General features: G+C 44.6%; 1 protein-coding gene across 1 annotated transcript; it reads left to right on the top strand.

Moving 5' to 3' along the window:
* The first annotated feature begins 19975 nt into the window (after nucleotides 1-19975).
* Nucleotides 19976-23232, top strand: LOC123159230 (tetraspanin-8). Its single transcript, XM_044577058.1, has 2 exons — nucleotides 19976-20581; nucleotides 22691-23232. The coding sequence occupies exons 1-2, from the start codon at nucleotides 20078-20080 to the stop codon at nucleotides 22994-22996; spliced, it is 810 nt and encodes a 269-aa protein (XP_044432993.1). The 5' UTR covers nucleotides 19976-20077; the 3' UTR covers nucleotides 22997-23232.
* Nucleotides 23233-24133: the final 901 nt, after the last annotated feature.

Here is a 24133-nt window from a genome sequence, read left to right as displayed (position 1 = left end):
GGGGTTGGGGTTGGGGTCATGTGTATCACTATCCGTGTTGGTTATCTTCTTGGCTGTTTGTATAAACCATGTCGGATGTGAGCGATATATATAGGCATATCCACGCACGCGATAGGTGGTAGAAAGAAATAAATGAGATCACAACTCAACGACAATGTGGGTGGTATGTACGTGTAGCACCCGAAGATGAGTTATTGACTTAGGTTGCTACATGTTTTATAAAATGAACTATAGGAGTCTTAGTGGGATTGTACATCCACTCCTCTAACAAAGTGAGTGTGTCAGACCGGTTTGAGCCCTGGACCCGGCAGATGGCTCGGTAGGGGCCTCCGGTTTTAGATGTTAGGCCTAGGTGAGAGGTATGGGTATGTGGCCCAACTTGCACCCCTTCATCACTTGGATAGGAGTAGCGGCAGATGCTGTCAAGATGGCGGATTCAGGCATATTGTTGTTATACTTTGTAAGGTCCTCGAGAATAATCAATAAAATGGTCGTATGCATCTCCCAGATGCAGAGGCCGGGGGTCATCCTCCTTTTCGAAAAAAACAAAGTGAGGTTGTTGTGCTTGTCTAGGTATTAAGATCAAAAGATATAATATAAAAAATTAATTTGTCTAGCTACAATAAGTTGTGCTAAGATCTTTTCGAAGGAAATATACCACCTCTTGTTATCTACGGAATCAATTTGACCAAGAAAATCAACGGTTGAATGATGTTGTGATACAATATAAATATTTAAAGAGTATCATATGTTATAATAAGAGTCCACCGCATTTATCTCAGGCGACGACATGGAGCAATCACATGCGAACACCTCGGTGGTCGATGGTTTCTTTCTTCCTCCCGACCACTATGCCAAAGGGAGGCAACGGGATCTTCAAGTTGAGTCCATGGCTTGCACCAGTGCAGGCTTAGTCGGACCAAATGAGCCGGCAAATTTTGTTCAATTTGCTGATTGTTTTGGACTTGATAGCAACTATATTTGCTTCCTATGGTCCTCTATGTAAAACTAAGGGACTTTGTTTTAATTTCTATTTTAGTCCTAGTCCTTTTGTAAGATGCACTGTACCACCACTTCCGAAGTGCATTTGGGGCCTTCGAGTCCCTTCCTCGTGTAAAAAAAGAGAGAGCACACCAAATAAATTTTAAGAGAGTCCAAAGAAGTTAATTTCATTGACAAAATGAAATGTCCAAGCTATTCTTGAAAAATGTTCCTTTCATTGCATAACTTTTTATTATCATAATAACACTATATCTTGATTATTATATATATATATATATATATATATATATATATATCGCAAAATACTTTTATTACAATAAAAGAATATAAAGGGGAGGCGGCGATGATTGCTTCTCTTTGCAGTCTGGTCCTCTGGACTGGCCTTCATGACATTGTTATAACCGTACTGGGGTGATGCATGACATATACTGGAGTATGGTTCTTGGATTTGCAACTCTTCCACCAGAGACAATTTCTTCTCGAGGGCGCTGGTCTAGAAAGTCGTGGCCTTGATGACGTCTTGTTGGCTGCGATCAACAACGACATGCTCGCTTCGGTGATGAAGCGGCATGCGATGGCGTGCCATCAACCCGTATGGGGAGGATGAAGACCGTCAACCCAGAGACATTGTTGTGTTTTTTCTATTTTCTGAGAGTGTTTGTACTGCTAGTTTGGTTATTATATCTGTTGGGGAACGTAGTAATTTCAAAAAATTTCCTACGCACACGCAAGATCATGGTGATGGCATAGCAATGAGAGGAGAGAGTGTATGTCCACGTACCCTCATAGACCGTAAGCGGAAGCGTTAGCACAACGCGGTTGATGTAGTCGTACGTCTTCACGATCCGACCGATCCAAGCACCGAACGTACGGAGCCTCCGAGTTCAGCACACGTTCAGCTCGATGACGTCCCTCGAACTCCGATCCAGCCGAGTGTCGAGGGAGAGTTCCGTCAGCACGACGGCGTGGTGACGATCTTGATGTTCTACCGGCACAGGGCTTCGCCTAAGCTTCGCGACGATATGACCGAGGTGGAATATGGTGGAAGGGGGCACCGCACACGGCTAAGGAACGATCCGTAGATCAACTTGTGTGTCTATGGGGTGCCCCTGCCCCCGTATATAAAGGAGCAAGGGGGAGGGGTGCGGCCGGCCCTTGGAGGAGGCGCGCCGGAGGAGTCCTACTCCCACCGGGAGTAGGACCCCCCCCCCCCCTTTCCTAGTTGGATTAGGACTTGGGGGGAGGGAAAGAGGGAAGGGGGGCGCCGCCCCCCCTCTCCTTGTCCTATTCGGACTAGGGGGGGGAGGGGCGCGCGACCTGCCCTGGCCGGCCCTTCCTCTTCTCCCTCATGGCCCACTAAGGCCCATTAACCCCCGGGAGGGTTCCGGTAACCCCCCGGTGTTCCGGTAAAATCCCGTTTTCACCCGGAACCATTCCGAAGTCCAAACATAGGCTTCCAATATATCAATCTTTATGTCTCGACCATTTCGAGACTCCTCGTCATGTCCGTGATCACATCCGGGACTCCGAACAAACTTTGGTACATCAAAACTTATAAACTCATAATAAAACTGTCATCGAAACGTTAAGCGTGCGGACCCTACGGGTTCGAGAACTATGTAGACATGACCTAAAACTATTCTCGGTCAATAACCAATAGCGGGACCTGGATGCCCATATTGGTTCCTACATATTCTATGAAGATCTTTATCGGTCAAACCGCATAACAACATACTTTGTTCCCTTTGTCATCGGTATGTTACTTGCCCGAGATTTGATCGTCGGTATCCAATACCTAGTTCAATCTCGTTACTGGCAAGTCTCTTTACTCGTTCCGTAATACGTCATCTCATAACTAACTCATTAGTTACATGCTTGCAAGGCTTAGGTGATGAGTATTACCGAGAGGGCCCAGAGATACCTCTCCGACAATCGGAGTGACAAATCCTAATCTCGAATTATGCCAACCCAACATGTACCTTCGGAAACACCTGTAGAGCACCTTTATAATCACCCAGTTAAGTTGTGACGTTTGGTAGCACACAAAGTGTTCTTCCGGTAAACGGGAGTTGCACAATCTCATAGTTGCAGGAACTTTGTATAAGTCATGAAGAAAGCAATAGCAGTATACTAAACGATCAAGTGCTAGGCTAACAGAATGGGTCATGTCAATCACATCATTCTCCTAATGATGTGATCCCACTAATCAAATGACAACACATGTCTATGGTCAGGAAACATAACCATCTTTGATTAATGAGCTAGTCAAGTAGAGGCATACTAGTGACTATAGTTTTGTCTATGTATTCACACATGTATCATGTTTCCGGTTAATACAATTCTAGCATGAATAATAAACATTTATCATGATATGAGGAAATAAATAATAACTTTATTATTGCCTCTAGGGCATATTTCCTTCAGTCTCCCACTTGCACTAGAGTCAATAATCTAGATTACATAGTAATGATTCTAACACCCATGGAGTCTTGGTGCTGATCATGTTTTGCTCGTGAGAGAGGCTTAGTCAACAGGTCTGCAACATTCAGATCCGTATGTATCTTGCAAATCTCTATGTCTCCCACTTGGACTTGGTCCCGAATGGAATTGAAGCATCTCTTGATGTGCTTGGTCCTCTTGTGAAATCTGGATTCCTTTGCCAAAGCAATTGCACCAGTATTGTCACAGAAGATCTTCATTGGTCCCGATGCACTAGGTATGACACCTAGATCGAAAATGAACTCCTTCATCCAGACTCCTTCATTTGCTGCTTCAGAAGCAGCTATGTACTCTGCTTCACATGTAGATCCCGCCACGACGCTTTGTTTAGAACTGCACCAACTTACAGCTCCACCGTTTAATATAAACACGTATCCGGTTTGCGATTTAGAATCGTTCGGATCAGTGTCAAAGCTTGCATCGACGTAATCATTTACGACTAGCTCTTTGTCACCTCCATATACGAGAAACATATCCTTAGTCCTTTTCAGGTATTTCAGGATGTTCTTGACCGCTGTCCAGTGATCCACTCCTGGATTACTTTGGTACCTTCCTGCCAAGCTTATTGCTAAGCATACGTCAGGTCTGGTACACAGCATTGCATACATGATAGAGCCTATGGCTGAAGCATAGGGAACATTTTTCATTTTCTCTCTATCTTCTTCTGTGGTCGGGCATTGAGTTTGACTCAACTTCACACCTTGTAGCACAGGCAAGAATCCTTTCTTTGCCTGATCCATTTTGAACTTTTTCAAAATCTTGTCAAGGTATGTGCTTTGTGAAAGTCCTATTAAGCGTCTTGATCTATCTCTATAGATCTTGATGCCCAATATGTAAGCAGCTTCACCGAGGTCTTTCATTGAAAAACTTTTATTCAAGTATCCCTTTATGCTATCCAGAAATTCTATATCATTTCCAATTAATAATATGTCATCAATATATAAAACTAGAAATGCTACAGAGCTCCCACTCACTTTCTTGTAAATACAGGCTTCTCCAAAAGTCTGTATAAAACCATATGCTTTGATCACACTATCAAAGCGTTTATTCCAACTCCGAGATGCTTGCACCAGTCCATAAATGGAACGCTGGAGCTTGCACACTTTGTTAGCACCTTTTTGTTGGGGAACGTAGCAGAAATTTAAAATTTTCCTACGAGTCACCAAGATCTATCTATGGAGAAACCTGCAACGAGTAGAAGGAGAGTGCATCTACATACCCTTGTAGATCGCTAAGCGGAAGCGTTCAAGTGAATGGGGTTGATGGAGTCGTACTCGTCGTGATTCAAATCACCGATGATCAAGTGCCGAACGCACGGCACCTCCGCGTTCAACACACGTACAGCCCGGTGACGTCTCCCACGCCTTGATCCAGCAAGGAGAGAGGGAGAGGTTGAGGAAGACTCCATCCAGCAGCAGCACAATGGTGTGGTGGTGGTGGAGGAGCGTGGCAATCCCGCAGGGCTTCGCCAAGCACCATGGGAGAGGAGGAGTAGGGAGAGAGGTAGGGCTGCACCAAGAGGGAGAGAACTCTTGTGCATGGCAGCCCCAAACCTCAACTATATATAGGGGGAAGGGGGGGCTGCGCCCCCTTTAGGGTTTCCCACCCCAGGGGCGGCGGCCAACCCTAGATGGGTTTTGGGGTGCGGCCAAGAGGGGAGGGGAGAGGGAGGCGCACCAATATGGGCCTTAAGGCCCATCTGGACTAGGGTTTGCCCCCTCCCACTCTCCCTTGCGCCTTGGACCCCTTGTGGGGGGCGCACCAGCCCTCCTAGGGGCTGGTCCCCTCCCACACTTGGCCCACGCAACCTTCTGGGGCAGGTGGCCCCACTTGGTGGACCCTCGGGACCCTCCCGGTGGTCCCGGTACATTACCGATATCGCCCGAAACTTTTCCGGTGACCAAAACAGGACTTCCCATATATAAATCTTTACCTCCGGACCATTCTGGAACTCCTCGTGATGTCCGGGATCTCATCCGGGACTCCGAACAACATTCGGTAACCACATACAAGCTTCCTTTATAACCCTAGCGTCATCGAACCTTAAGTGTGTAGACCCTACGGGTTCGGGAGACATGCAGACATGACCGAGACGTTCTCCGGTCAATAACCAACAGCGGGATCTGGATACCCATGATGGCTCCCACATGTTCCACGATGATCTCATCTGATGAACCACGATGTCAAGGACTTTATCAATCCCGTATTCAATTCCCTTTGTCTATCGGTATGTTACTTGCCCGAGATTCGATCGTCGGCATCTAGTACCTTGTTCAATCTCGTTACCGGCAAGTCACTTTACTCGTTCCGTAACACATCATCCCGTGATCAACTCCTTGGTCACATTGCGCATATGATGATGTCCTACCGAGTGGGCCCAGAGATACCTCTCCGTTTACACGGAGTGACAAATCCCAGTCTCGATCCGCATAAAACAATAGATACTTTCGGAGATACCTGTAGTGCACCTTTATAGTCACCCAGTTACGTTGTGACATTTGATACACCCAAAGCACTCCTATGGTATCCAGGAGTTACACGCTCTCATGGTAGAAGGAAGAGATACTTGACATTGGCAAAGCTCTAGCAAATGAACTACACGATCTTTTGTGCTAGTCTTAGGATTGGGTCTTGTCCATCACATCATTCTCCTAATTATGTGATCCCGTTATCAACGACATCCAATGTCCATAGCCAGGAAACCATGACTATCTGTTGATCACAACGAGCTAGTCAACTAGAGGCTCACTAGGGACATATTGTGGTCTATGTATTCACACGTGTATTACGATTTCCGGATAATACAGTTATAGCATGAATAAAAGACTATTATCATGAACAAAGAAATATAATAATAACACTTTTATTATTGCCTCTAGGGCATATTTCCAACAGTCTCCCACTGCACTAGAGTCAATAATCTAGTTCACATCACCATGTGATTAACACTGACAGGTCAGATCACCATGTGACCAACATCCAAAGAGTCTTGGGTTTGATCATGTTGCTTGTGAGAGAGGTTTTAGTCAACGGATCTGAACCTTTCAGATCCGTGTGTGCTTTACAAATCTCTATGTCATCTCCTAGATGTAGCTACCACGTTCTATTTGGAGCCATTCCAAATAACTGTTCCACTTGGAGCTATTCTAAATTGTTGCCCCATAATACGTATCCGGTATCTCTTCTCAGAGCTATCCGGATAGGTGTTAAGCTTGCATCGACGTAACCTTTACGACGAACTCTTTTACCACCTCCATAATCGAGAAAATTTCTTAGTCCACTAGTTACTAAGGATAACTTTGACCGCTGTCCTATGATCCATTCATGGATCACTCTTGTACCCCTTGACTGACTCATGGCAAGGCACACTTCAGGTGCGGTACACAGCATAGCATACTGAAGAGCCTACGTTTTAAGCATAGGGGACGACCTTCGTCCTTTCTCTCTATTCTGCCGTGGTCGAGCTTTAAGTCTTAACTTCGTACCTTACAACTCAGGCAAGAACTCCTTCTTTGACTGGTCCATCTTGAACACCTTCAAGATCATGTCAAGGTATGTGCTCATTTGAAAGTATTATTAAGCATTTTGATCTATCCTTATAGATCTTGATGCTCAGTGTTCAAGTAGCTTAATCCAGGTTTTCTATTGAAAAACACTTTCCAAATAACCCTATATGCTTTCCAGATATTCTACATCATTTCTGATCATCAATATGTCAACAACATATACTCATCAGAAATTCTATAGTGCTCCCACTCACTTCTTTGGAAATACAAGTTTCTCATAAACTTTGTACAAACCCAAAATCTTTGATCATCATCAAAGCATACATTCCAACTCCGAGATGCTCACTCCAGTCCTTAGAAGGATTGCTGGAGCTTTGCATACTTATTAGCATCTTTCGGGATTGACAAAACCTTCCGGTTGTATCACATACAACCTTTCCTCATTAAAATCGTCGAGGAAACAATGTTTTGACATCCTATCTGCAAGATTTCATAAATAATGCAGCAATCGCTAATATAATTCCAACAGACTCTTAGCATCGCTACGAGTGAGAAAATCTCATCGTAGTCAACTCCTTGAACTTGTCGGAAAACATCTTAACGACAAGTCGAGCTTTCTTAATGGTGACATTTACCATCATTGTCCGTCTTCCTTTTGAAATCCATCTGTACTCATTAGCCTTACGACCATCGAGCCGTTCTGCCAAAGTCTACACTTTGTTTTCATACATGGATCCTCTCTCGGATTTTATGGCCTCAAGCCATTTATCGGAATCCGGGCCCACCATCGCTTCTCCATAGCTCGTAGGTTTATTGTTGTCTAGCAACATGACCTTCAAGACAGGATTACGTACCACTCTGAAGTAGTACGCATCCTTGTCATCCTACGAGGTTTGGGAGTGACTTGATCCGAAGTTTCATGATCAATATCATAAGCTTCCACTTCAATTGGTGTAGGTGCCACAGGAACAACTCCCTGTGCCCTGTCACACACTAGTTGAAGAGACGGTTCAATAACCTCATCAAGTCTCCACCATCCTCCCACTCAATTCTTTCGAGAGAAACTTTTCCTCGAGAAAGGACCCGATTCTAGAAACAATTCATATTGCTTTCGGATCTGAATTAGGAGGTATACCCAACTGTTTTGGGTGTCCTATGAAGATGCATTTATCCGCTTTGGGTTCTAGCTTATCAGCCTGAAACTTTTTCACATAAGCGTCGTAGCCCCAAACTTTTAAGAAACGACAACTTAGGTTTCTCTAAACCATAATTCATACGGTGTCATCTCAACGGAATTACGTGGTGCCCTATTTAAAGTGAATGTGGTTGTCTCTAATGCCTAACCCATGAACGATTGTGGTAATTTGATAAGAGACATCATGGTATGCATCATATCCAATAGGGTGCAGTTATGATGTTCGGACACACCATCACACTATGGTGTTCCAGGTGGTATTAATTGCGAAACAATTTCCACAATGTCTTAATTGTGTGCCAAAACTCGTAACTCAGATATTCATCTCTATGATCATATCATAGACATTTCATCCTCTTGTCACAATGATCTTCTACTTCACTCTGAAATTACTTAAACCATTCAATAATTCAGACTTGTGTTTCATCAAGTAAATATTCTCAACATCTACTCGAATCATCTGTGAAGTAAGAACATAACGATGTTCACTGCATGCCTCAGCACTCATTGGACTGCACACATCAAAATGTGTTACTTCCAACAAGTTGCTATCTTTTTCCATCTTACTGAAAACGAGGCTTTCAGTCATCTTGCCCATGTGGTATGATTTGCATGTCTTAAGTGATTCAGAATCAAGTGAGTCCAAACGATCCATCTGCATGGAGTTTCTTCATGCGTATACACCAATAGACATGGTTCGCATGTCTCAAACTTTTCAAAAACGAGTGAGTCCAAAGATCCATCAACATGGAGCTTCTTCATGTGTTTTATACCAATATGACCTACATGGCAGTGCCACAAGTAAGTGGTACTATCATTACTATCTTATATCTTTTGGCATGAAAATGTGTATCACTACGATCGAGATTCAATAAACCATTCCTTTAGGTGCAAGACCATTGAAGGTATTATTCACATAAATAGAGTAACTTTTATTCTCCTTAAATGAATAACCGTATTGTAATAGACATAATCCAATCATGTCTATGCTCAATGCAAACACCAAATGACAATTATTCAGGTTTAATACTAATCTTGATGGTAGAGGGAGCGTGCGATGTTTGATCACATCAAACTTGGAAACACTTCCAACATATATCGTCAGCTCACCTTTAGCTAGTCTCCGTTTATTCCGTAGCTTTTATTTCGAGTTACTAACCCTTAGCAACCGAACCGGTATCTTATACCCTGGTGCTACTAGGAGTACTAGTAAAGTACACATTAACATAATGTATATCCAATATACTTCTATCGACCTTGCCAGCCTTCTCATCTACCAAGTATCTAGGGTAATTCTGCTCTAGTGACTATTCCCCTTATCTCAGAAGCACTTAGTCTCGGGTTTGGGTTCAACCTTGGGTTTCTTCACTGGAGCAGCAGCTGATTTGCCGTTTCATGAAGTATCCCTTCTTGCCCTTGCCCTTCTTGAAACTAGTGGTTTCACCAACCATCAACAATTGATGCTCCTTCTTGATTCCTACTTTCGCGGAGTCAAACATCGTGAATACCTCAAGGATCATCATATCTATCCTTGATATGTTATAGTTCATCACGAAGCTCTGGCAGCTTGGTGGCAATGACTTTGGGGAAACATCACTATCTCATCTGGAAGATCAACTCCCACTCGATTCAAGTGATTGTTGCACTCAGACAATATGAGCGCAAGCTCAACGATTGAGCTTTTCTCCCTTAGTTTGTAGGCTAAGAAAATCGTTGGAGGTCTTATACCTCTTGACGTGGGCACGAGCCTGAAATCCCAATTTCAGCCCTCGAAACATCTCATATGTTCCGCGATGTTTCGAAAACGTCTTTAGTGCCTCAACTCTAAACCGTTTAACTGAACTATCATGTAGTTATCAAAACGTGTATGTCCGATGTTCGCAACATCCACAAACGATGTTTGGGGTTCGGCACACTGAGCAGTGCATTAAGGACATAAGCTTTCTACTCTCTGCATAATTGCTACTTTCAACTTTCAACTATATTTTCTCTAGGAACATATCTAAAACAGTAGAACTAAAGCGCGAGCTACGACATAATTTGCAAAAATCTTTTGACTATGTTCAAGATAATTAAATTCATCTTATGAACTCCCACTCAGATAGACATCCCTCTGGTCATCTAAGTGATCACATGATCCGAGTCAACTAGGCCGTGTCCGATCATCACGTGAGACGGACTAGTCATCATCGGTGAACATCTTCATGTTGATCGTATCTACTATACGACTCATGCTCGACCTTTCGGTCTCCGTGTTCCGAGGCCATGTCTGCACATGCTAGGCTCGTCAAGTTAACCCTAAGTGTTTTCGCTGTGTAAAACTGTCTTACACCCGTTGTATGTGAACGTAAGAATCCATCACACCCGATCATCACGTGGTGCTTAGAAGCGACGAACTGTAGCAACGGTGCACAGTTAGGGGAGAACACTTCTTGAAATTTTGTAAGGGATCATCTTATTTACTACCGTCGTCCTAAGTAAACAAGATGCATAAACATGATAAACATCACATGCAATCAAATAGTGACATGATATGGCCAATATCATTTTTGCTCCTTTTGATCTTCATCTTCGGGGCTCCATGATCATCATCGTCACCGGCATGACACCATGATCTCCATCATCATGATCTCCATCATCGTGTCTTCATGAAGTTGTCACGCCAACGACTACTTCTACTTCTAAGGCTAACGCGTTTAGCAATAAAGTAAAGTAATTTACATGGCGTTCTTCAATGACACGCAGGTCATACAATAAATAAAGACAACTCCTATGGCTCCTGCCGGTTGTCATACTCATCGACATGCAAGTCGTGATTCCTATTACAAGAACATGATCAATCTCATACATCACATATATTCATCACAGTCTTGTTGGCCATATCACATCACAAAGCATACCCTGCAAAAACAAGTTAGACGTCCTCTAATTGTTGTTGCATGTTTTACGTGGCTGCTGTGGGTTTCTAGCAAGAACGTTTCTTACCTACGCAAAACCACAACGTGATATGCCAATTGCTATTTACCCTTCATAAGGACCCTTTTCATCGAATCCGTTCCGACTAAAGTGGGAGAGACTGGCACCCGCTAGCCACCTTATGCACCAAGTGCATGTCAATCGGTGGAACCTGTCTCACGTAAGAGTATGTGTAAGGTCGGTCCGGGCCGCTTCATCCCACAATACCGTCGAAACAAGATTGGACTAGTAACGGTAAGCATATTGAACAAAATCAACGCCCACAACTACTTTGTGTTCTACTCGTGCAAAGAATCTACGCAATAGACCTAGCTCTGATACCACTGTTGGGGAACGTAGCAGAAATTTAAAATTTTCCTACGAGTCACCAAGATCTATCTATGGAGAAACCTGCAACGAGTAGAAGGAGAGTGCATCTACATACCCTTGTAGATCGCTAAGCGGAAGCGTTCAAGTGAACGGGGTTGATGGAGTCGTACTCGTCGTGATTCAAATCACCGATGATCAAGTGCCGAACGCACGGCACCTCCGCGTTCAACACACGTACAGCCCGGTGACGTCTCCCACGCCTTGATCCAGCAAGGAGAGAGGGAGAGGTTGAGGAAGACTCCATCCAGCAGCAGCACAACGGCGTGGTGGTGGTGGAGGAGCGTGGCAATCCCGCAGGGCTTCGCCAAGCACCATGGGAGAGGAGGAGTAGGGAGAGAGGTAGGGCTGCACCAAGAGGGAGAGAACTCTTGTGCATGGCAGCCCCAAACCTCAACTATATATAGGGGGAAGGGGGGGCTGCGCCCCCTTTAGGGTTTCCCACCCCAGGGGCGGCGGCCAACCCTAGATGGGTTTTGGGGTGCGGCCAAGAGGGGAGGGGAGAGGGAGGCGCACCAATATGGGCCTTAAGGCCCATCTGGACTAGGGTTTGCCCCCTCCCACTCTCCCTTGCGCCTTGGACCCCTTGTGGGGGGCGCACCAGCCCTCCTAGGGGCTGGTCCCCTCCCACACTTGGCCCACACAACCTTCTGGGGCAGGTGGCCCCACTTGGTGGACCCCCGGGACCCTCCCGGTGGTCCCGGTACATTACCGATATCGCCCGAAACTTTTCCGGTGACCAAAACAGGACTTCCCATATATAAATCTTTACCTCCGGACCATTCCGGAACTCCTCGTGATGTCCGGGACCTCATCCGGGACTCCGAACAACATTCGGCAACCACATACAAGCTTCCTTTATAACCCTAGCGTCATCGAACCTTAAGTGTGTAGACCCTACGGGTTCGGGAGACATGCAGACATGACCGAGACATTCTCCGGTCAATAACCAACAGCGGGATCTGGATACCCATGATGGCTCCCACATGTTCCACGATGATCTCATCGGATGAACCACGATGTCAAGGACTTTATCAATCCCGTATTCAATTCCCTTTGTCTATCGGTATGTTACTTGCCCGAGATTCGATCGTCGGCATCCAATACCTTGTTCAATCTCGTTACCGGCAAGTCACTTTACTCGTTCCGTAACACATCATCCCGTGATCAACTCCTTGGTCACATTGCGCATATGATGATGTCCTACCGAGTGGGCCCAGAGATACCTCTCCGTTTACACGGAGTGACAAATCCCAGTCTCGATCCGCATAAAACAATAGATACTTTCGGAGATACCTGTAGTGCACCTTTATAGTCACCCAGTTACGTTGTGACGTTTGATACACCCAAAGCACTCCTACGGTATCCAGGAGTTACACGCTCTCATGGTCGAAGGAAGAGATACTTGACATTGGCAAAGCTCTAGCAAATGAACTACACGATCTTTTGTGCTAGTCTTAGGATTGGGTCTTGTCCATCACATCATTCTCCTAATGATGTGATCCCGTTATCAACGACATCCAATGTCCATAGCCAGGAAACCATGACTATCTGTTGATCACAACGAGCTAGTCAACTAGAGGCTCACTAGGGACATATTGTGGTCTATGTATTCACACGTGTATTACGATTTCCGGATAATACAGTTATAGCATGAATAAAAGACTATTATCATGAACAAAGAAATATAATAATAACACTTTTATTATTGCCTCTAGGGCATATTTCCAACACTTTTGGATCAACAAAACCTTCTGGCTGCATCATATACAACTCTTCTTCTAGAAATCCATTCAAGAATGCAGTCTTGACATCCATTTGCCAAATTTCATAATCATGAAATGCAGCAATGGCCAACATGATTCGGACAGACTTAAGCATCGCTACGGGTGAGAAAGTCTCATCGTAGTCAACTCCTTGAACTTGTCAAAAACCTTTCGTAACAAGTCGAGCTTTATAGACAGTAACATTACCATCAACGTCAGTCTTCTTCTTAAACATCCATTTATTCTCAATGGCTTGCCGATCATCGGGCAAGTCAACCAAAGTCCATACTTTGTTTTCATACATGGATCCCATCTCAGATTTCATGGCTTCTAGCCATTTTGCGGAATCTGGGCTCATCATCGCTTCCTCATAGTTCGTAGGTTCATCATGGTCAAGTAACATAACTTCCAGAATAGGATTACCTTACCACTCTGGTGCGGATCTTACTCTGGTAGACCTACGAGGTTCAATAGATACTTGATCTGAAGTTTCATGATCAATATCATTAGCTTCCTCACTAATTGGTGTAGTTGTTACGGGAACTGGTTCTCGTGATGAACTACCTTCCAATAAGGGAGTAGATACAGTTATCTCATCAAGTTCTACTTTCCTCCCACTCACTTCTTTCGAGAGAAATTCCTTCTCTAGAAAGGATCCATTTTTAGCAACGAATGTCTTGCCTTCGGATCTGTGATAGAAGGTGTACCCAACAGTCTCTTTTGGGTATCCTATGAAGACACATTTCTCCGATTTGGGTTCGAGCTTATCTGGTTGAAGTTTCTTCACATAAGCATCACAGCCCCAAACTTTAAGAAACGACAACTTTGGTTTCTTGCCAAACCACAGTTCATAAGGCGTCGTCTCAACGGATTTTGATGGTGCCCTATTTAACGTGAATGCGGCCGTCTCTAAAGCATAACCCCAAAACAATAGCGGTAAATCGGTAAGAGACATCATAGATCGCACCATATCAAGTAAAGTACGATTACGACGTTCGGACACACCATTTCGTTGTGGTGTTCCAGGTGGCGTGAGTTGCGAAACTATTCCGCATTGTTTCAAATGTAAACCAAACTCGTAACTTAAATATTCTCCTCCACGATCAGATCGTAGAAATTTTATTTTCTTGTTACGATGATTTTCTACTTCACTCTGAAATTCTTTGAACTTTTCAAATGTTTCAGACTTGTGCTTCATTAAGTAGATATACCCATATCTGCTTAAATCATCTGTGAAGGTGAGAAAATAACGATATCCGCCACGAGCCTCAACATTCATCGGACCACATACATCTGTATGTATGATTTCCAACAAATCTGTTGCTCTCTCCATAGTTCCGGAGAACGGTGTTTTAGTCATCTTGCCCATAAGACACGGTTCGCAAGTACCAAGTGATTCATAATCAAGTGATTCCAGAAGTCCATCAGTATGGAGTTTCTTCATGCGTTTTACACCGATATGACCTAAACGGCAGTGCCACAAATAAGTTGCACTATCATTATCAACTCTGCATCTTTTGACTTCAACATTATGAATATGTGTATCACTACTATCAAGATTCAATAAAAATAGACCACTCTTCAAGGGCGCATGACCATAAAAGATATTACTCATATAAATAGAACAACCACTATTCTCTGATTTAAATGAATAACCGTATCGCATCAAACAAGATCCAGATATAATGTTCATGCTCAACGCAGGCACCAAATAACAATTATTCAAGTCTAAAACTAATCCCGATGGTAGATGTAGAGGTAGCGTGCCGACCGCGATCACATCGACTTTGGAACCGTTTCCCACGCGCATCGTCACCTCGTCCTTGGCCAGTGCTCGCTTATTCCGTAGTCCCTATTTCCAGTTGCAAATATTAGCAACAGAACCAGTATCAAATACCCAGGTGCTACTACGAGCTCTAGTTAGATACACATCAATAACATGTATATCACATATACCTTTGTTCACTTTGCCATCCTTCTTATCCGCCAAATACTTGGGGCAGTTCCGCTTCCAGTGACCAGTCTGCTTGCAGTAGAAGCACTCAGTTTCAGGCTTAGGTCCAGACTTGGGTTTCTTCTCTTGAGCAGCAACTTGCTTGCCGTTCTTTTTGAAGTTCCCATTCTTCTTCCCTTTGCCCTTCTTCTTGAAACTAGTGGTCTTGTTGACCATCAACACTTGATGCTCCTTCTTGATTTCTACCTCCGCGGCTTTCAGCATCACGAAGAGCTCGGGAATAGTCTTGTTCATCCCTTGCATATTATAGTTCATCACGAAGCTCTTGTAGTTTGGTGGCAGTGATTGAAGAATTCTGTCAATGACACTATCATCAGGAAGATTAACTCTCAGTTGAATCAAGTGATTGTTATACCCAGACATTCTGAGTATATGTTCACTGACGGAACTATTCTCCTCCATCTTGCAGCTATAGAACTTATTGGAGACTTCATATCTCTCAATCCGGGCATTTGCTTGAAATATTAACTTCAACTCCTGGAACATCTCATATGCTCCATGACGTTTAAAACGTCGTTGAAGACCCGGTTCTAAGCCGTAAAGCATGGCACACTGAACTATAGAGTAGTCATCAGCTTTGCTCTGCCAGACGTTCTTAACGTCGTCAGTTGCATCAGCAGCAGGCCTGGCACCCAGCGGTGCTTCCAGGACGTAACTCTTCTGTGCAGCAATGAGGATAATCCTCAGGTTACGGACCCAGTCCGTGTAATTGCTACCATCATCTTTCAACTTTGCTTTCTCAAGGAACACATTAAAATTCAACGGAACGACAGCACGAGCCATCTATCTACAAACAAACATAGACAAGCAAGATACTATCAGGTACTAAGTTCATGATAAATTTAAGTTCAATTAATCATATTACTTAAGAACTCCCACTTAGACAGACATCTCTCTAGTCATCTAAGTGATCACGTGATCCAAATCAACTAAACCATAACCGATCATCACGTGAGATGGAGTAGTTTTCAATGGTGAACATCATTATGTTGATCATATCTACTATATGATTCACGCTCGACCTTTCGGTCTCCGTGTTCCGAGGCCATATCTGCATATGCTAGGCTCGTCAAGTTTAACCTGAGTATTCTGCGTGTGCAAAACTGGCTTGCACCCGTTGTAGATGGACGTAGAGCTTATCACACCCGATCATCACGTGGTGTCTCGGCACGACGAACTTTGGCAACAGTGCATACTCAGGGAGAACACTACTTGATAATTTTAGTGAGAGATCATCTTAAAATGCTACCGTCAATCAAAGCAAGATAAGATGCATAAAGGATAAACATCACATACAGTCAATATAAGTGATATGATATGGCCATCATCATCTTGTGCTTGTGATCTCCATCTTCGAAGCACCGTCATGATCACCATCGTCACCGGCGCGATACCTTGACCTTCATCGTAGCATCGTTGTCGTTTACGCCATCTATTGCTTCTATGACTATCGCTACCGCTTAGTGATAAAGTAAAGCAATTACAGGGCGTTTGCATACAATAAAGCGACAACCATATGGCTCCTGCCAGTTGCCGATAACTTCGGTTACAAAACATGATCATCTCATACAATAAAATATAGCATCACGTCTTGACCATATCACATCACAACATGCCCTGCAAAAACAAGTTAGACGTCCTCTACTTTGTTGTTGCAAATTTTACGTGGCTGCTACGGGCTTAGCAAGAACCGTTCTTACCTACGCATCAAAAACCACAACGATAGTTTGTCAAATAGACTCCATTTTAACCTTCACAAGGAACGGGCGTAGCCACACTCGGTTCAACTAAAGTGAGAGAGACAGACACCCGACAGCCACCTTTAAGCACGAGTGCTCGTAACGGTGAAACCAGTCTCGCGTAAGCGTACGCGTAATGTCGGTCCGGGCCGCTTCATCTCACAATACCGCTGAACCAAAGTATGACATGCTGGTAGGCAGTATGACTTATATCGTCCACAACTCACTTGTGTTCTACTCGTGCATATAACATCAACGCATAAAACCTAGGCTCGGATGCCACTGTTGGGGAACGTAGTAATTTCAAAAAATTTCCTATGCACACGCAAGATCATGGTGATGGCATAGCAACGAGAGGAGAGAGTGTATGTCCACGTACCCTCGTAGACCGTAAGCGGAAGCGTTAGCACAACGCGGTTGATGTAGTCGTACGTCTTCACGATCCGACCGATCCAAGCACCGAACGTACGGAGCCTCCGAGTTCAGCACACGTTCAGCTCGATGACGTCCCTCGAACTCCGATCCAGCCGAGTGTCGAGGGAGAGTTCCATCAGCACGACGGCATGGTGACGATCTTGATGTTCTACCGGCGCAGGGCTTCGCCTAAGCTTCGCGACGATATGACCAAGGTGGAATATGGTGGAAGGGGGCACCGCACACGGCTAAGGAACGATCCGTAGATCAACTTGTGTGTCTATGGGGTGCCCCCTGCCCCCGTATATAAAGGAGCAAGGGGGGGTGCGTCCGGCCCTTGGAGGAGGCGCGCCGGAGGAGTCCTACTCCCACCGGGAGTAGGACTCCCCCCCTTTCCTAGTTGGATTAGGACTTGGGGGGAGGGAAAGAGGGAAGGGGGGCGCCTCCCCCCTCTCCTTGTCCTATTCGGACTAGGGGGGGAGGGGCGCGCGGCCTGCCCTGGCCGGCCCTTCCTCTTCTCCCTCATGGCCCACTAAGGCCCATTAACCCCCGGGAGGGTTCCGGTAACCCCCGGTGTTCCGGTAAAATCCCGTTTTCACCCGGAACCATTCCGAAGTCCAAACATAGGCTTCCAATATATCAATCTTTATGTCTCGATCATTTCGAGACTCCTCGTCATGTCCGTGATCACATCCGGGACTCCGAACAAACTTCGGTACATCAAAACTTATAAACTCATATTAAAACTGTCATCGAAACGTTAAGCGTGCGGACCCTACGGGTTCGAGAACTATGTAGACATGACCTAAAACTATTCTCGGTCAATAACCAATAGCGGGACCTGGATGCCCATATTGGTTCCTACATATTCTACGAAGATCTTTATCGGTCAAACCGCATAACAACATACTTTGTTCCCTTTGTCATCGGTATGTTACTTGCCCGAGATTTGATCATCGGTATCCAATACCTAGTTCAATCTCGTTATGGGCAAGTCTCTTTACTCGTTCCGTAATACGTCATCTCATAACTAACTCATTAGTTACATGCTTGCAAGGCTTAGGTGATGAGTATTACCGAGAGGGCCCAGAGATACCTCTCCGACAATCGGAGTGACAAATCCTAATCTCGAATTATGCCAACCCAACATGTACCTTCGGAAACACCTGTAGAGCACCTTTATAATCACCCAGTTACGTTGTGACGTTTGGTAGCACACAAAGTGTTCTTCCGGTAAACGGGAGTTGCACAATCTTATAGTTGCAGGAACTTTGTATAAGTCATGAAGAAAGCAATAGCAGTATACTAAACGATCAAGTGCTAGGCTAATAGAATGGGTCATGTCAATCACATCATTCTCCTAATGATGTGATCCCACTAATCAAATGACAACACATGTCTATGGTCAGGAAACATAACCATCTTTGATTAATGAGCTAGTCAAGTAGAGGCATACTAGTGACTATAGTTTTGTCTATGTATTCACACATGTATCATGTTTCCGGTTAATACAATTCTAGCATGAATAATAAACATTTATCATGATATGAGGAAATAAATAATAACTTTATTATTGCCTCTAGGGCATATTTCCTTCAATATCTCAATGCTTCTCTCGAAAAAAAAGAGATATCTACTTATCGAAAAAGAGATATTCTAGAATAAACGTCCATGTATTTAAAAACAAACGTTTACATATCTCAGAAAGGGCGTTTGGACATTTGCTGCAAGAAAGGAGAACATATGAAAGTGAACAAAAACGTAGCATGTTCGGTGCGTGTCATAGAAATGCAAATCAATAGAGTTGGTGGCTGTAGAAAAACACCGCTGGCTGCACGTGTTGCTTGCTGCAAAAAGGAGTTCGCGTCTTGATGAAGTCGTGCTCGTGGACTAGACTATTAGCATTCTGTTCCCGGCTTCCCCTCCACCTTTTCCTGTGCCAAGCATGCACGCAAACGCAAGAGCTGGGATTTCTGGCACGCACACTAAAGTGCCAAGAAAGATGGTAGCATCTCGTCGTCAACTAGGAACAGAAAGGCCAAAGCCTTTCTGGCATGTCACATCTGCCCACCCACTTTATACGTGCAGCTGCTTTTGTCACTCGTTTGGTGGCATGGAGTCATACAATGCAAAACGATGACAAAAACATAGATAACCTGTCAAATTCAACAATAAGCTTATTTACATATGCGTTTCATGTCGGCTAAAACACCGCAAACTATTCAAAATTTGTACTTGAACTATCAAAACGCCATATGATTACAAACGGAGGGAGTACAAGACAATAAGTTACACGTAGAAGATGGTAAAAGTTCGTTTATAACTATGGAGTGGCACACGAATCTGAATTATGGCCGGTCTAAATGATAAAAGCAAGAAAAAGTAGAAAAAGGGTGCCCCCTTTCCGAATCTCCTTTTTGTTTTCCCGGACACCCTTTTCGAATCCCAAATTCGAAATCCCTCACGCCCCACGCTAAAAACCCCACACACCGCCCACCGCAAAGCACCGCACGCCCTCCCACCTACTCGAACCCCCCACCCCACCCCGTCACGCGCACGGCACAATCCCCTCGAGGGAAGCGAGAGCGGCGGCGGCGGCCATGGCGCGGTGCAGCAACGGGCTGCTGGGCCTGCTGAACGCGGGGGTCCTGGTCCTCGCCCTCGTCGTCCTCGGCGGCGGCATCTGGCTGAGCCACCGCGCCTCCACCACCGACTGCGAGCGGTTCCTGGAGCGGCCGGTCATCGCGCTCGGTGCCCTCCTCCTGGCGCTCTCCCTCGCGGGGCTGGCGGGCTCCCTCTGCCGCGCATCCTGCCTCCTCTGGCTCTACCTCGTCGCGCTCTTCCTCCTCATCGCGCTCCTCCTCGTCTTCACCGTCTTCGCCTTCGTCGTCACCAACCGCGGCGCCGGCTCCGTCGTCTCCGGGAGGGGCTACAGGGAGTACCGCCTCGGGGAGTACTCCACCTGGCTGCAGCGCCGGGTCGAGAACGCCGACAACTGGGCCAAGATCCGCAGCTGCCTCCGCGACGGCGGCGTCTGCCAGAGGTTCGGGGCCAGGGGGGAGTCGCTGCAGCAGTTCGTCACCAACAACCTCTCCCCGATTCAGGTCGATTTCTTCGCTTGTTCTTCACTCTTATGAGATAGATGTGGTTTAATGCTTGCAATTTTGGGGGTTAATCGAATTGTTATGAACGCATTTAGGTAGAAAATAAATTCCCTGCTGCTACTGCTAGTTGGATTTGGGGATGCGAATCGATTGGTCTCGCTCCGGGGACTCGAAATTTCATCTCCACTGAAAAATTGTAGGAAGATTGGTAGGTCGAACGAGTGGCAGTGCATCTGGAGTTGGTACAGATTGTGTGTTGAGTATTCCACAGGACCGGTAGAAGAATCGTGGGATCCCATCTCCGCAAGGACCACCACACGTGACACTTCAGTTCGCATGAATAATTGCTCTGCAATTTCCATGCTATGCTACATTGTCGATTAGTGACTTGATTTCTGTACCACTGTCTTCCACTGTGCTGTACTGCTGTCGTTTCCCCTCTTTGCTATATTGCTTGGCTGTCTATTTGTCTATTATGTGCTAAGCTGCTAATGGATACAGCTAGCCTGCCTTTTCTTGCTGCGTGGCAATGCATTATATTGTGGTAGGGTGATGGTGAAGATTAATGGAAAATTTGAGCAGTGGTCACTCCTAGTGCTAGCAATTCAACTTGATTCATTGAGTCTGGTTCATGGCATGCTTGGGTACAAATTGATGCCACTAGATTTCAGTACTACTTTTTGAGGATGTTCATGAGATTGTTGTTTATTTGTACGCCATTCTGACGAAGGAATGACCTTGTGGTAGGATTTGCGTAAACGTTACTCGATTGTGGACTTGGTGTACCCATGAAATTTCTCACATTGCATAAACTGTACTAAGCTGTGGGAATACTGTGTTCATGTCAATTGTAGTGTCCACTTACGAAATTTGAACCCTTGACATAATTGTACTGAAGACTTACTGCATCTATGAGTTGCCTTCCTGGAGGTAGTTTCTTTGGAGTGCCACTTTAGCTTTTGCCAAATGCAAATATAGGATGTAGCTGACCTGAAATCCTGAATACATCATTCTTTCTGTATGTGTAATCCACTAGTATTACATCATTGTATTACATACAATTTCTATGCTACATTGTCAACTAGCTACTTAATTTCTGTACCATTGTCTTCCACTGTTGTACTGCTGTGGTTTCCTCTCTTGCTGTTGCTTGGCTGTCTATTTGTCTAATAGTATCATGCCAAATAGATACAGCTAGCCTGCCTTTTCTGTCTGCATGGTAATGTGTTATGTTGCGATAGGGTCTGGTAAATTTTAATGGAAGATTCGAGCAGTTGTAGAGACTAGTGCGAGCTATTCAACTTGATTTACTCAGTTTGGTCATGGCATGTTTCTGTACAAATCGATTCCACTTGATTTCACTAATTTTGAAGATGCCCATGATATTGTTTTGCTGTACTCTATTCTGATGAAGGAATGGCCTTGTGATAGAATTTGCATAAACTTTACTGAATTGCAGCTTGGTGCTGTGAAACTTCTCTTATTGCAATCCCTTTTTTTTGACTATCCCCCTGCTCCTGACTATGACTACCGTAATTCTCCCTTGTTGCGTGTGGGAATACCTTGTTCATGTCAATTATAGCATCCACATGTGAAACTGAAACCTTCGACATTATTGTATTGACTTACTTTTCCTGGAGGTGGTTTCTTCAGAGTTCCACTTTAGCTTTTGCGAAATGCAGAAACGGGGTGTAGCTTACCTAAATACAGTATTCTTTCTTTATGTGTAAACCATTGTTATTACCTTTTGTGGCTTTATAAGCACTATACCTGCACTTCCATGGTATGCATTATCATGTTACCCCTCCCCTCCTGTGAAGCTTCTGCCATTTGTGGCTTCATAAGCACTATACCTGCACTTCCATGGAGGAACTATGTATTCTTGCAAACCAATATACTGATGTTTTATCTTTGGTCTGACCCTGAATGATGCTTCCGTACTGTTGTCAATGATACTCGCATGCAGACCATCAAATATTTTGTATTTGTCTTGTGCATTTCTGCCTTGACATTTGTCTTTGAATTGTGTTTTCTCCAATGCTAAAACTGTTGCCGAATTACCAAGTTCTGTTTTCTGCAACTAACACACACTATCTATCTTGTGTCCAGTCTGGATGCTGCAAACCCCCAACCGGGTGCAACTTCACCTACCAGAGCGAGACCATGTGGAACAAACCTCCTGGCTTCAACTCTACCAATGACCCTGACTGCAACACGTGGTCGAATGATCCGAGGGCCCTTTGCTATGACTGCCAGTCATGCAAGGCTGGCGTGCTCGCTAATGTGAAGAATGACTGGAAGAAAATCGCCACCGTCAACATCATATTCCTCATTTTCCTCATCATTGTCTACTCTGTTGGGTGCTGCGCTTTCAGGAACAACAGGCGGGACAACTCGTACCCAGCCTGGAAGTGAGTGAGATGCCTGGAGGGGCTTGGCTTAGGTAATTAGGATGATGTTCAGTGTTAATGGTTGGCTCATGGTTGTGTGTCAAGCAACACTATCGTCTATGCTATAGCGCTGATGATGTTTGAACTGTCGATAGTTGGTAATGGTGCATGCTTGCTATATTTGCTATGCCGACCTCAAATATATCGTTTATGGAGGTTCCTGTTATCATGATATGAGATATGTTCAGAAGTTGTCTGTGATCTTTTCTGTTCTTTGCATAGCATAGAGTCAGTCTATTGCTTCTGTCTGGAAATGCATTGTTGATCTTCCATGGATTCTTAACTAGGAACCCCAGAGACCATAGTCGACTTTATTGGATCCTTCAGAATGTACAAACAGAGAAGCTGCACTCATTTTGCTGCCATATGCGCTTGCTTTGATTTGCATCTATGGTAATTTTGTCTCACTGCATCAAAGATGGCTTATGAATGTACACCCTGATGTTTTTTAACCTTGCTCTTCACCTATGAACCATGTGTCATATGCACCTCAAAGTTTTCAATGGCTCAAGTTTCTAGTACGTCTTGGTCTACTAACATGGCAGTCAACCCAAGCTGAGGTTTCTGCCCAAGATTTTTTTACATAGTACTACATGTGGCCCTTATTATAGACTGTTAAAAGTTGCATGTTTTTGGGAGAACAAATTAACATTGTACTTGAGTTTCAGCTGCTCTAGAAAGCGTGTAGCTACCTCGCTAGCATTGTACACTGATCGGACCTCCATGAAGAACAAGAGAAAATCCTGAAGTATATTCTTCACCGCTTTGCACATGGCAAGGTTGAATCTGGCGGTTTCCCTGACCATCATGGAGACCATGTCTTACTTTTCTCAGAGGAACATCCACCTGGTAACTCTGTCTCCTTTTCTCAAGTACCCGGTGAGTCAGTTAGACCCAGATTTACTGCATGCCAATGTAGCAAGTGAATTACTCCCTTTTTCTGGGAATATTAGCCCCATCGTATTTAGGATCAAGTTTTCACCTAGGGCCAATGTTGCAGACTAGGTGCATCACAACTAGTCCAGCACTCACAAGTTGTTCTTTTCCTAATGCCTTCCAAATCTAATGTGTGCGCTCCGTATTTCATCGGAACACGACTTCA

This window comes from Triticum aestivum, chromosome 7B, assembly GCF_018294505.1.
Source record: "Triticum aestivum cultivar Chinese Spring chromosome 7B, IWGSC CS RefSeq v2.1, whole genome shotgun sequence".
Classification (NCBI taxonomy): domain Eukaryota; kingdom Viridiplantae; phylum Streptophyta; class Magnoliopsida; order Poales; family Poaceae; genus Triticum; species Triticum aestivum.
The sequence above is the reverse complement of the archived record's forward strand: the minus strand, read 5'-3'. Positions and strand labels throughout refer to the sequence as shown.